The sequence below is a fragment of the Cygnus atratus genome, chromosome 7 (genome assembly GCF_013377495.2).
Source record: "Cygnus atratus isolate AKBS03 ecotype Queensland, Australia chromosome 7, CAtr_DNAZoo_HiC_assembly, whole genome shotgun sequence".
In the NCBI taxonomy this organism is placed as follows: domain Eukaryota; kingdom Metazoa; phylum Chordata; class Aves; order Anseriformes; family Anatidae; genus Cygnus; species Cygnus atratus.
In genome coordinates, this window is record NC_066368.1 from 19,952,749 (window position 1) to 19,965,742 (window position 12,994).

At 44.1% G+C, this 12,994-nt stretch overlaps 1 protein-coding gene across 1 annotated transcript in view; it reads left to right on the forward strand.

Annotated features, from left to right (window-relative positions):
* ALOX5 (arachidonate 5-lipoxygenase) overlaps positions 1–12,753 on the forward strand; it is a 30,572-nt gene extending 17,819 nt beyond the window's left edge. The window contains exons 7-14 of the mRNA XM_035561192.2: positions 63–209; positions 307–510; positions 739–825; positions 1,217–1,395; positions 5,286–5,407; positions 7,722–7,822; positions 9,850–10,020; positions 11,284–12,753. Coding sequence (XP_035417085.1) covers positions 63–209; positions 307–510; positions 739–825; positions 1,217–1,395; positions 5,286–5,407; positions 7,722–7,822; positions 9,850–10,020; positions 11,284–11,463 — 1,191 coding nt within the window. The 3' untranslated portion in view covers positions 11,464–12,753. The remainder of the gene's footprint in view (positions 1–62; positions 210–306; positions 511–738; positions 826–1,216; positions 1,396–5,285; positions 5,408–7,721; positions 7,823–9,849; positions 10,021–11,283) is intronic.
* The last annotated feature ends 241 nt before the right edge of the window (positions 12,754–12,994 follow it).

Consider the following 12,994-nt stretch of genomic DNA (forward strand, 5'->3'; position numbering starts at 1 on the left):
TCTTTCCTCTTGCCCATATCTGTTAAAACACATCAGGCTTTTTTTATTATTTTTTTTTCCAGCAAGGAAACATTTTCATTGTGGACTATGAACTGCTGGATGGTGTGGACGCCAATAAAACAGACCCATGCACAATACAGTACTTGGCTGCACCCATCTGTTTGCTGTACAAGAATCTGGAGAATAAAATTGTACCAATTGCGATCCAGGTGGGCTTGCTGTCAGGGTCTTTAAAGGAGCACAGTTCTTATTGTCTCATCTTAAATGTGAATGACTTGGGTTTTGTATTCTTTTCGTGTCTTTCAGCTTGGTCAAAAGCCTGGGCCAGAAAATCCCATATTCCTTCCTTCAGATGCCACGTATGACTGGCTGCTGGCCAAAATTTGGGTTCGCTCATCTGATTTCCACATCCACCAGACAGTGACCCATCTGTTACGGACACATTTAGTCTCAGAGGTGTTCAGCATAGCTATGTTCCGGCAGCTGCCTGCTGTGCATCCCCTCTTCAAGGTTGGTTCTTGCATGAGGGATATGTGGAGGTCAGGGAGGTTTTCACATTACTTTTAACAAACCAAAAGTTAAGTCCTGGTAATTGCTCGGTTGAGATGATTCAACTAGCTGCCTTGCAAGGCAGCATACAGCTAGCTGTTGTCATCCAGGACATCAAACTCTATACGTGGTTGCTGTTAAATTCAGTCAGAGAATTTGCTTTCTTTCATTGTTCATCCCATTTTACAGCTCTTGGTGCCACACATGCGGTTCACAATAGCCATCAATACCAAAGCCCGAGAACAGCTTATTTGTGAATGTGGCCTTTTTGACAAGGTAAGTAATCCCCTTTGCATATTTTCATGATTCTTCATGGTTCCCTATGTGTTTTAACTCTTTAACCATAACATACCACGTTGTTTCTTGACCTTTCTACTAAAAGGGAAACAACCAGCATCATCTGAGACACAGAGATGGTGAATTCATTTCCTGTTGTGCTAAAGATGGTATCTTTCACCACAAAGTCACCAGTTCAGAACTGTGTGAAATCTAAATGTCCAGACCTGGAACTCTGCAGTTTGGTGCTTTTTGTGTGTGGAGATGTGCTTTTTTGCTGGTAAAAACAGACTCACCAACATGTTGACTGCCATCTCCTGGGGATTTGGAAAGCCAATCTCAACATGAAGAAAACATTATCTATGTTCATGTCTTGCCATTCTTCCTGCAGGCAAATGCTACAGGTGGAGGAGGACATGTACAAATGGTTCAGAAAGCAATGAAGGATCTGACTTACAGCTCACTCTGCTTCCCTGATGAGATCAAAGCTAAAGGGATGGACAGCAAAGAGGATATCCCCTACTACTATTACCGGGATGATGGCATTAAAGTCTGGGAGGCTATAAAGAGGTAAGAGACTGTAGTTCTGAAAAGAGCCAGTAAAGTCACTGTCCCACAGGGACAACTCCGTTTTCTCACTGCACACTTTGCTCTTCATCACAGCCTTGTGAACATGGCACCAGCATGTCTTGGTAATGCCTGCACTGGGCAGTAAAGGTGCAACAGGAGATCAGTAGGTCATACTAGCTGCTGCCTTGCGCTCCTCTCTGGTGCGTTTGGTTTGAGCGTTTTCTTTGGAATAGATGTGTAATGCCAAGCATCTTATGTGTCTGCTGTACATGTGGATTGTAACTTGTCTGTGGTGGTTCTTCCCTTCAGATTTTGCTTCCTCAGGTATAGACCTTTGCTAGGAAACACCAGTTTGTCCTTTCATGTGACCCACAGAGTCGTTAACACATCAGTGCCCACATCACCACTGCTCACATACAACCTCACAGGCCAAAGGCTGTCACCATCCCTCCCTGTTCTGTTCTTGAGTGACATGCTGGTACCACCACTCCGCACTGAATTTGGTCATCAGGAACTGTGCGTGGCTGGAAAAGTGTGTGTTGACTCAATCCTGCCATAGCAGAGCTGGGAGGACCTGCAAACACAGTGTGCCTTCCCTCACAGACAGACGTCTGTCCCCTGAGGAAGTGGAGAGGCAAAACCAGCAGTGTGTCAAACAGTAGCAGTGGCGTGGCAGCAACAAGACCAAACCACAAAGTGAGCCGTGTGGTTTTGGAAAGTTTGGGGCTGATGGTACAGAGTCCGGAGGGGAAAAATGAGAAATTCAAAGAGTTAGCATTGTTTAAGACTAGAGGAGAGAAGATTGAGGGAGGACTATTCAGAAGGGTTAAATGTTTCTAGAAAGAATTTTTCCCTGTGTCTGTAGTGGAAAAGAAATTAAAGGCTAAAATTACAACAAAGATGATGATGGCTAGACTTTGGACAAATCACTGTTTGATAGAGAGGAGCACTGGAAGAGCTCATCTGGAGAGCCTGTGAAGTCCTCAAATGTGGGGGCTTCCAATACCATTTTAAATAAATAATTTGGAGGAGTGGTGTAGGTAAAGATGATCCTGCCCCAGGGCAGGGAATAAATGACATCACATGGGGTGTTGTGAACCCATCTCAAAAAACGCTTATTAGTTCACAGCTCTTGCTGGGTTTCCTATTCAGTGTTTGCTGCTTCTCTCAGATTTACTTTTGTGAGGTGCAGCTGAGCAACTGACAAACAGTCTCTTACCTGCAAAGTACAGTCTGCCTTCTGCCTAATTTTGAGCTTGGACTGTGTTGGAGTCTGACAGCCATACCTGTAGCTTACATCTCATCTGAAGAAAAAATATATAATGAAGCACACACTCTTGAAAGACTTTTTATTCCTGCTCTTTTCAGCCCTGTTTTCTTGCATTCTGTATTACAGAAGCCCTGAAATAGTAATTCTATAGGATTTAACAGGGTTTAGTGAGTTGGAGCTTTGCCTTGCAAAGGGAATTTAACTAGTATTTTTTTAGCTATGCACAAGCCAGGAGAAAACCCAGTGGTCTGTCTGAGCTACCCACGTGAGCTCATCAGGGTTCTTGTGGAAGCGGAAATGTAAGTGTGGCTTGCATGAGATAGTTGTGTTTTGAAACCCAGTATACTATCCATTAACCAATTTGAACAACTTTCTTAAAATGCCGTAAAATTGCAAGACCCGGGTTTTGCCAGGAAGGGCAGCAATTCTGAATCTGGAGAGGTCCTGCAAGGCTGCCATACAAACATAGCTCCTTGGAACCTTTCAGTTCCTTTGGAACTGAAATCCTGAATCAGAATGGACTGCTCTTTTTTTTTTTTTTTTTTAAAGTTATTCTCCAATGGCATTTCATTTAACAAACAATGTATTTTTGCACCATATGTGTTGCTTCCAAGTATGCAGCTGTTTCTGATCCTGTGGCCTTTGAAAAGCATGTTCAGTAAAAATCAGATCATTTGTGTACATGAAGTAGAGTGTTGGTTATATCTTTGCCTCATATGCTTTTTCTGTGTCTTGGCAAGGTGTTATCTTGCGATATTTCCTGCAATTGTTAAGTGCCCATTTGAGAGAAAAGGAAATTATAACTTTTCTGTGGTTGTTTTCTTGATGTAGTTTCCCTGCCTGTGTGTGTTTGTTCCTGCCCCTCTTCTCTTTCCTGTGTTTTCTTGTGCTGAGATATGATGCCTTTTCAAATACCAGATAGTGCTTAGCTCAATTCAGTTTGATTGTTTGTATGTGTTAATTTAGCTGGATTAATTAGTTAATTTAACTGGTATTACTCTGCCTCAGATGTGATTGAGAGATTCTTCGTAAGTATTTGGTTTATAAGTGGTGTGAGTAGTGCCCTTTAGAGTGCATGATGTCCAGACCCCTGAATCCACAGTCATGCATCTAGTCACCACAAATCTGCCTGAGCAATGCCCTTTAGAGTGTGTGATGCCCCTGACGACACTCTGAAGGGATGTCAGTCTCCACTCTTTTGATTAAATAACTTCTGTCTCCACCATCGTTTCATAGGAGGTAGGTGGCTTAGGCTTAAGAAAACTGGTAAGTGTGTCCCTCTAGAAAAACTGAAGGTCAGGCAGCAAACTTTTAAACCTCTGATAGTCAGCTTTTTTTTTTTTTCTGATCTAACTGCAGATCTTGGCAAAAATATTCCATCCCAAAGACCTTATCTACACTTCATATCCTAATTTGCGTTTGCATGGAAAGAGGGCTAAAATGTTGCTGCTGTGTAAGAGAAGGATTACCTTCTGTAATCATTTGGCACAGGTGCCAGGTGACGGAGGTAGAGGTCAGGCAGGGCAGCTTTATCTCTGCATGTTGCAGGATTTTTCTTTTTATTTGGTTTCCAATGGAAGCAAAAATTACTAAAATCCTTGCTGTTTGTGCAGTTATTTGTCTGTCTGCCTCCGTAACAATTTTTGATTTGGTTGGCTAACAGAAGCCACATACAGATTTGTGAAGGTCTCCAAATTGCTATAAAGTGATGGCTTATTAGAGGAGAAATCTGGATTAGATAACAGTTCTTAATCCCGTCAGTAAGCTTCTGCAGTCAAATGTTTCACCCTATGGGTTGTTGTCAAAATATTTGGAAAGAGATTATAGGTACCTGCAGAGCTAACAGAATTTCTCAGCACAGCTCAGTTAATCATGAGACACACATCTGCAGGAAACTGGGCTTTTCTATTTTCACTGCTTCCAGAACCGTTTCTGTTATCTTAGTGTTTTCAGAGCTTTTCTCCCTGAGATGGGTTAGCCTGGGCAGGCTGTATAGAAGGAGGGATTGTGAGAAGAGGAACTGAACAGCGAGGAGATGTCTGCTGTGTGCTGTGGGCATGGGAAGAAGCTCTAGCCCCTGTTTTGTCCCCAACAGTAGTATCCTGGGCTGCCCTCACTTCAGTGTGCGCCACCTGGCTTTTGTGAGAAGTACATGTGGTAGGAGGAGATGAGCCGTCTGAACAGTATTCAGGAGCAGCTTTGGCGTGTCCCACATAGAAGGGACAGTGTCCCTATCACAGTTTGGGAACCCCTGCTCTCAGTGCAAGAGCCACGTGTACAAAGCACAGATGGAGTCTGTGCTAAGGGAAGGATATGGATGTGAGGAAGAGGTCTGGGCAGGAGCAAAGCTCAAGTAAGAGAGTAAGGAGCACAGGGAAGCACTAGGTCTGGTCAGGGGATGGAGTGTGGTCTAGAGTCTTTTTGGTGGAGCAGGAGTGACGCTGTAATTAGAGCGATTGCACTCCCACTGCTTTTGGGAGCATGTTGAGTCCTGCTCTTCCCTCCCTTCTTCCTTATACAGTGTCCGTCCTCTCTGCAAGCTCAGCAGAAGGCCTTTGGGAGTGGCAGGCTTTCTTTCCGATTTTTGTTTCATCTTGTTCATTTGTTCCTCTGTCCGCAGTTTTGCAGAGGATGTGATTCACATCTACTACGAGACCGACGAAGTGGTGTGTGAGGATGTGGAACTCCAGGCCTTCGTCAAGGACATTTACATGTACGGGATGAGGGGCGTGAAGGCCGCAGGTAAAGTACCTGACCAGGCCTGCAGCTTGTCAGGTCCCTAGTGACAGCAAGGCTGTGTGCACAGCACGTCTTGAACTGTTGGAGGGCCTCTCCCTTGGCCCAAAGACTCGCAGTTTTATGGGTGAGACCCTGGATCATGCCCTCCTTCCCTCCCTCGGGAGACTACTCCTTCCTCTTCCACAGATTCTCACCATAAGCTTGGGCAACTCATGTAATCTCTCTTTACATGGGGGATTGGACCTTTGATCTTCTCTGTTGAGGCTGTAAGCTTGTCAGGGGAGGGGTTGTCTTTGTGTTGTTGGCACCACCAGACAGATAGTGATAGAAATCCCGAGGAGCAGTGACACCCCCTTGAATCCTGCCCTCCAAAGCTTGCATCAAATGACAAGTAAGAACCTCCCCAGAACTGTCATGCTGCACTTCACATTTGTTTAGCATACTAGTCATGGTCAAGCTATTCTGTTCCCTTCAAGAGAAGGTACTCATAATTCGTTAGAAGTGTTTTCCTTTGCTCTGTCTCCTCTTGCTGCCTCTCATTTCTTGCAAACCATTACTTGACTGTAGGAGCTCTCACCTCTAATATGGCCCTGTTCTTCCACATAAGTTAATGCTCTCCAGCCTTTTCCTAAACATGTTATTTTCTTCCACCCACATATTTTTTCCAAGAGGGTCTTCAGGAGCTAATACATGTGGGTGGGGATTTTTCGTACTGTCCTCACCGATTTAAATCTGGAAGCACCTTTTGGCTGGTGATCTGTGTCATATTGCTTTGGCATTACATGCACATATATTTATATGTGAGAACTCCAAGCAAAACTGTGATGTTCCCGCTCATTTTAACAACCTCCTGGAGCCTACATAACTGGACAAGCAAAGGATTGAAGGATATCTAGTTATTATCATTTTAATTCCTCTAGCTGTCTCTTAGGGCTTAAAAATAGCCTGCTTGTAGGAACTTTAAGCTTGATATTAGCATCTTGACAGGGGACAAGTAGCAAGCCTGTCCAGGGCTACAGCTGGAGTGAGACCATATAAGCACCACTGGTGGCAGGACTGCCACTATAGGTAGTAGGAAAATTTCCAGACCTGCACCATCACCTGCCTGCACTGCTGCCACCCGAAGGGTTGGGTCAGAGAGAGCAGGGTGACCTGTCTGGGTTTGTAAAAACCAGGACAGGCATAAATGGGGGGTGCTGTTGCACCCTAGGCTCCCTCTCCAGTCTCCGCTCATGCCCAGGGAGCACTGCTCTGACTGGGATCATGCTGAGCCCCTCTGGAAGATGAGCACAGTGTGCTGAGGATAGGAGGGTGCAAGAAGCAATGGTACATCCTCTCCTCTTTGGGTTTGGTAGCTGGCCAGAGTTGTCATGTCTTCTTGCCCATGTCAGGTTAAGTTCACATCTGCATCTGGTTCATGGTGGAGATGTGGCAGCAGCTGGCACAGGCAGCCTGGGCAGAGGCAGCTCACCCCAGGATGCTGTCAGCTCTCTAGGTATCCTAGGGCCTGTGGTCATGCTGGGCTGGGACAGGGACAGGGAGAGGAACACAGGACCATGGTGTAATGAGGACAGGAGAGACGCAGGCTTGGTTGTGCTTTGATGACAAAATATTTCCCTTGTCCCTGACTATTCCTTTCTTCCTTTTTGTATAGCTATGTTTGATTATTCCTCTCTCAAAGACACCTTGATGCAATTATTTCTGTTCCTCATTCTGCTGTTTCTGTTTCAGAAGTTCTCATTTCCTCACTTCCCTTTTCAGCAAATAAGCTCTCCCTGTGCTCGTTCTCAGTACGCTTGGTCGCTGAGCCTCGGACCTTTACAAACACAAGCACACACAGAGTTGCTCCTTGGCATGAACTTTCCCTGCTTGCATTGCAGATGGAAGAAAAAGTGAGCTTGGGAAGAAAAAGGGACCTGAGGCCCCTGCCCTGTGTACTCTCTGGGTTCCTTGCTGCGGGGTAGGTAGGGTGAGAGGACAGGGGATACCATATATTCTAAAGGTATAATTGTGCTTTGCCTTTCCCTTAAGGAACGCCCCATGCTTTGCAAGCAGTAGTGATGCCTCACAAACCTGAATGGGGTAAGGCAGGATCACTCTGGTTTTTATGGCTGCACAGCCGGGACACAGAGATGTTGAATTAACTCCTGTTAGAACACGTGGCAGAACCGTAACAGAGTCAGAGAGGGAATGCCCTGCTGCTTTTCAGTGACTGTTGTGTGGTCCTCTAACTCATGTCTTTGACTCACTGATTGCTACTGGGTAACTGGATTATTTCATGGCTGGGTTACTTCAGCTTTTCTTCTCTGTCATTCAGGCTTTCCTAAGATGATCAAGACACGAGAGAAGCTAGCAGAGTATCTCACAGTGATAATATTCACCACATCAGCCCAGCATGCAGCTGTGAATTTTGGTCAGGTAGGAATTTCTGGGAAGACTGTTCGTCTTTCTGGTCTGGGAGATGCATCTGCTGGGGCAAGGTCTGAGAAGTGCTTTTTAGTAGATGAACGGATTTACGTTGCTCTTTCTGGCCAAAATAACTGCAGGGCCATCTGCATATCCCTGTGAAGGTTGTGGAAACAATTGTTTTGGAGGCTTTTGAAATTATTTTGAGTCCTAAGTAGGTACCAAAGTTCAAGTTTGGGGGTTATAATTTCTATATTGTATTTATATTTCTATATTATTTTATATTTATATTTTATTATGGGGAACAGGTTTGTTGTTGTTGTTTTTAAAGCATTTAAACAGGTTGCTAAGACCCATTTTAGAAATGCTGAATGGTTCAGGTGCACGATTTTGCTATCACAGCCCCATACCTTCCAGACATCTCCTGAACTGCCTGGATGTGTGCTGGTAGTCTCTGGCTCACGCTGCAACAAAATGCGAAGAGTAACACTAAGTGGCTTTGCTTTGCATTTTGCGTGAGGACATGTATGGGTGACTACCATGAGTAGTTGTTGTAAGCAGTATATCCCTATATCCCTGAGGATCTTGGCTTTCTTTGATCATTTATGCTCAGGTTTTTAAAAGTAGCTACATGCCTAATATTCCCAATGCATGGGTAGGGCATTGCTGTTCATTTCTCATGTTTGCGATCCAACTGGCAATTTCTCTGTGATGTTTAATGTGTCATATATTGATACTCTGTGTTATCCCTTCACTGACACACATCCACCCTGAAATTATAGTGGCAGTCTGCTTTTCAAATGCTGTTTCTCCCAGCATCAAAGCGTTTTGGAAAACAGACTTCACAGCCAGAAGCAAATCTATTTGTCAATCTCTTTTGCACAGAGCTTTCTTTGGTACATGTTCTGGCTTCAGGCACAGATGATCTCACAGATAAGCAGGGAGACCCTTTTTCCCAAACATATCCTACATCACTCTCCAATGCTGACCTTCCTGTCCTCCCCTACAGCTCAGAAGCCCCCGGAGCAGGTCTAGAGCCAGGTGTTGAATGAACCCATGCTGTTCCAACAGTGACTGGGGATCTCTGCAACCGTTTGCTTCTAATCCATCATTACATGAGATTCTCTCTCCAGAGAATGAGAGGGGGAGTTCAGCATGCAGAGGTTATCCAGCTTGTCAGCAAAAGGGTCTTCAGCCATAGGAAAAAATGGCAGGGAGAGAGGTTTGAGAGAAAAAATGGCAGGGAGAGAGGTTGTGCAGTGTGGAGAACAGACTGAGAACAGTGGAAGTGTGGCCCACAGCTGAAATGGGAGTTAGCATCAGGCATGGCAGGGAATATGTATGAAAGTAATGAAAAACTGCTTGGAAAAGAAAGGGTAATGGTAACTGCTGCATCTCAGATGGCGGCAAAACTCAGGGTCATATCTCAGGCAAAATAAAATGAGGCACCACCATTCCACAACATTGAAGCAGCCCAGGAGTGATTCTGAGTTCCTAGTCTGATGCTCAGTGTGTCCACATCCACATGCCATATTCTGGGGGGTTGGACCCAATGATCTCTTGAGGTCCTTTCCAACCCCTACAGTTGTGTGATTCTGTGATATTCACTATCAGCTGCCTCTCCGACCCTCTTCCCCTGGTAGCCTGGCAAGGAAATGCTGGTTTGTGGCCATGGCTCACTCTGAGCGGGTGCCTGTCGGGGAACCGGAGTCCTGGGGGACTTTGACAGTGCCCCAGCACCAAGTGCACATGTAAGCTCAGAGATGTGGCACTGGAATCACAACCCCAATAACAAGGATTGTTAGCAAATCTGGGGATCTAAGAATGATGCATTATGACTGGAGGAAAAAAAAATCTCCTCAAAACACAATAAAAACTGTAGGCTTGTTTTACCACAGTACTAAGTGTCTTCTCTTTTTTGAAGGGCTCATATTACAGAAACAAAATCCCCAGGGCAAAGACTTGTCATTTTCTTTGCAATGTTCCTAAATGGCTACCAGCCACTGTAGCTTTTCAATGTGCTCTCTCGCCTTGTGCAGTATGACTGGTGTTCCTGGATTCCAAACGCCCCACCAACAATGCGCTGTCCTCCTCCGACACAAAAGGGAACAGTCACTATCGAGCAGATTGTGGAGAGTCTGCCAGACAGGGGACGTTCTTGTTGGCATCTTGGAGCTGTCTGGGCCTTGAGCCAATTCCAGGACAATGAAGTAAGTCGACCTCCCTTCTCCTGGTGGACATAGGGGGATGTAGGTGAGACCACAGGGGCCATGGCAAGACCCCGTGTCTGCATGAGATTGTAATGCTGCTCCTGGCTTTGTGCTCGAATTGAGCATGTGGAGATGTGTGGGTTTGCCCTTGTTCAGCCAGATACAAGCCAGCTCTGAGCAATAAGTCATTTTTATTCTGTAGCTGCGTTTCAGCCAAGATGAAAGTTTCTGAACTTGGGCATGGGGTTACCAAGTAACGATGCTGGTGTGGGAGGAAGAGAGTTGCTGGGGCACAAGAGTTTTCTCCAGTCCTTGCCCCAGTATAGCTGGTAGAGAAGCTACGGCACTCTTTGTCCCTTCATGTCCTGTCCATTTGGAAAATCTGCCCCAGTGCCATGTGCAATAGAGCTGTGGCTTGTGCCTGGCTGGTGTGGACGGCAAAAAAAAAAAAAAGCCTACAGGAAGCTTTGTGGGCATGGTCTACAGACATTTCCCTCATGTAAAATGGGATTGTAGGTTGTCTCACCCAAGGGCTGTACCTGGAGATCATGTTTTGAAGGCCTTAAGTGGACGATGCAGGCAAGAGGGTACTTCAAATGAAGTTTCTCTCTAAGGGCGAGGCAGATCTCAGCTGAGAAGCTGGTAGTATGGGTAGTCTTATGGGAAATAGTTACCTTGAGCAGGTAATATGCCAACAAGTACATTGGCAACGTGGTGTTCAGTGCATCTTTAAAATCCAAGTTGACGAAAGCAGCTGTAAGGTTGAACTTCAAAGGACAGTCAGAAGAAAATTCCACTGTCACTAGAAGAAGTAGTCATCCTTTCTCATCCCTGGCTGTTCATTCCCCTCCCATGCTGCTCCTTCCTTTAGCAGCACAAATGTTTGAGTGGCTCTGCAGAGATCAGGCTTGGGAAACTGGTCTGGCTGACCACTAGCTTGAAAAAAGTGCTAATTTTTCAGTGGATCGTCTCTTTGCAGGTGGAGGTGGTTCCAAATAGGTACTTGTACCAGCACTGCAGAAAGGCACGTGCAGGGATGAGAAGCAGCAACTAGGGTGGGAGGGAATACAGGACAGCATCTTTCACTGTCAGTACTACGGTAGGCTAGCTTAATATTGATTGTATGTAAAAGTAACATTCCTGAAGCTCAGGGTGTTTGTTCTACTGGGTGAGATAACATTAAAACAGAACAGCATTTTGTTTGTTTGTTTTTGTTTTGTTTTTTAAATCTCAGAGCATGATTTCTTGGTATTTTTCAATTAGCTGTTTCTGGGCATGTACCCGGATGAACACTTCGTGGAGAAGCCAGTGAAAGAGGCTATGGCAAAATTCCGCAAGAATCTGGATGAGATTGTCAGCACCATCACCGAGCGCAACAAGAGCAAAAAGCTCCCTTACTACTACCTTTCCCCAGACCGCATTCCCAACAGTGTTGCTGTTTGAGCAGATACCCAGGAGAGCTCAGAGGAGCATAAAGCTAATGTATGCTTTCCTGTTACGTATGCTTCTTTCTCACTGTGACCTTTTAGAAATGGGTAATATAACAAACATACCATCTCCATTGGAGCTGACCCACAGTCTATTTTGGGTTTCAAAACAAGTTTAATTATGACTGATCTTACTGAAAGGCTAGTTGGCAGCTCCTTAGGTCAAATTTATTATAAGCTTATTTTTCCAAGATTTTTGTACTGTTTAGAAACATGTTTCTGTTAGTTTTCCCTTTTCCAGTCAAAACAATGAAATCACAGAAATTGTTGCTTTCAAGCTGAGCACCGCCACATTACATGTGAGAATTGAACAGTAACAGTAAAAACTGAATGAAGATGAGTGTCTTCATATTCCTCATGTCACTCATCTTACTCAATGAAAATAGTATCAGGAGCAATAAGCAAGTCATGTTTTTAAAAACCTGTCCTATTTTTAACAGAAGACAATGGTTACATAATATCTTAAACTTCAAAGTTTATGTATTGTTTTTAATCTGATTAAAAGGCAAATGTTTAATATTTTCACTACAACTTTGAGTGCCCCCATCAAGATGAAGGTAGAAGCAGGACATTTTGATAACATAGCTGAGGGGTTTTTTATCACTTTCTTACTGAGTTCATGTGGAATTATAAAACCTGATTCATAAGAGATGAAAACTTTTTACCTGTATGGACGTATGTATTTTCTACATCAAACTAGCAAGGTTTGTTTCAGCCTCTGCCAGCAGAGTTTACTGTCATTGATACATATGGACAAATATTTTGCTTAGCACAATAACAAGTACAGACTGAAGAGTGCTTATGCTCAATTTCTATTTTGTTGCTGAGGCAGCTGGGTTTTGTGGATAGTTTCTTTTGTTTTGTGGGGGAAAAAAAGGCTGCATGTATAAAAAATATGGAGAAGGCTTAAGTGACAGTTTCGAAGAGGAATCTTTGGATTTGTCCAAGTAATCATTATCTATTTCACCTGAGAAAGTCATTTTTATTTCATATTTTTCAAAGAAATTATTCATTGTACTGGTGTCGTAAGCCTGCAGTGTGTTTTTTCAATAAATAAGAAAGCTTCATATGCTAATAAAACAAAACTGAACAAGAAAATCTAGCTTGTACTTTGCTCAATTTCTAATGCTGTATGTTTTGAAAATCTTGCAGAAATATGCAGAATGTGCTGTGTAGAGAAATAACGCTTCCGCACTTCAAGAAATGCAGTTATTTCTGTCTCTCGTGTGAGTTGCAGAAAAGGGTGTTACTAAAGTGAATTTTCTTTGTTTCACAGCTGATTTTAGACTCTTTACAGTAGTCTGATTCCCTTTTTCTCCCACCAGCTGAAGAGTTACAGCAAAAATGTGGAAGGTGAGACCACTTCCTTTTCTTGAGGAAGTACATATTCCTTTTACCACAACACGTAAGAAGTGATGACTGCAGACACCAAGGCATGCAATTGCTTAGTGACGCTGAAATAGTACCAGGGGATCAGAGAACATAAC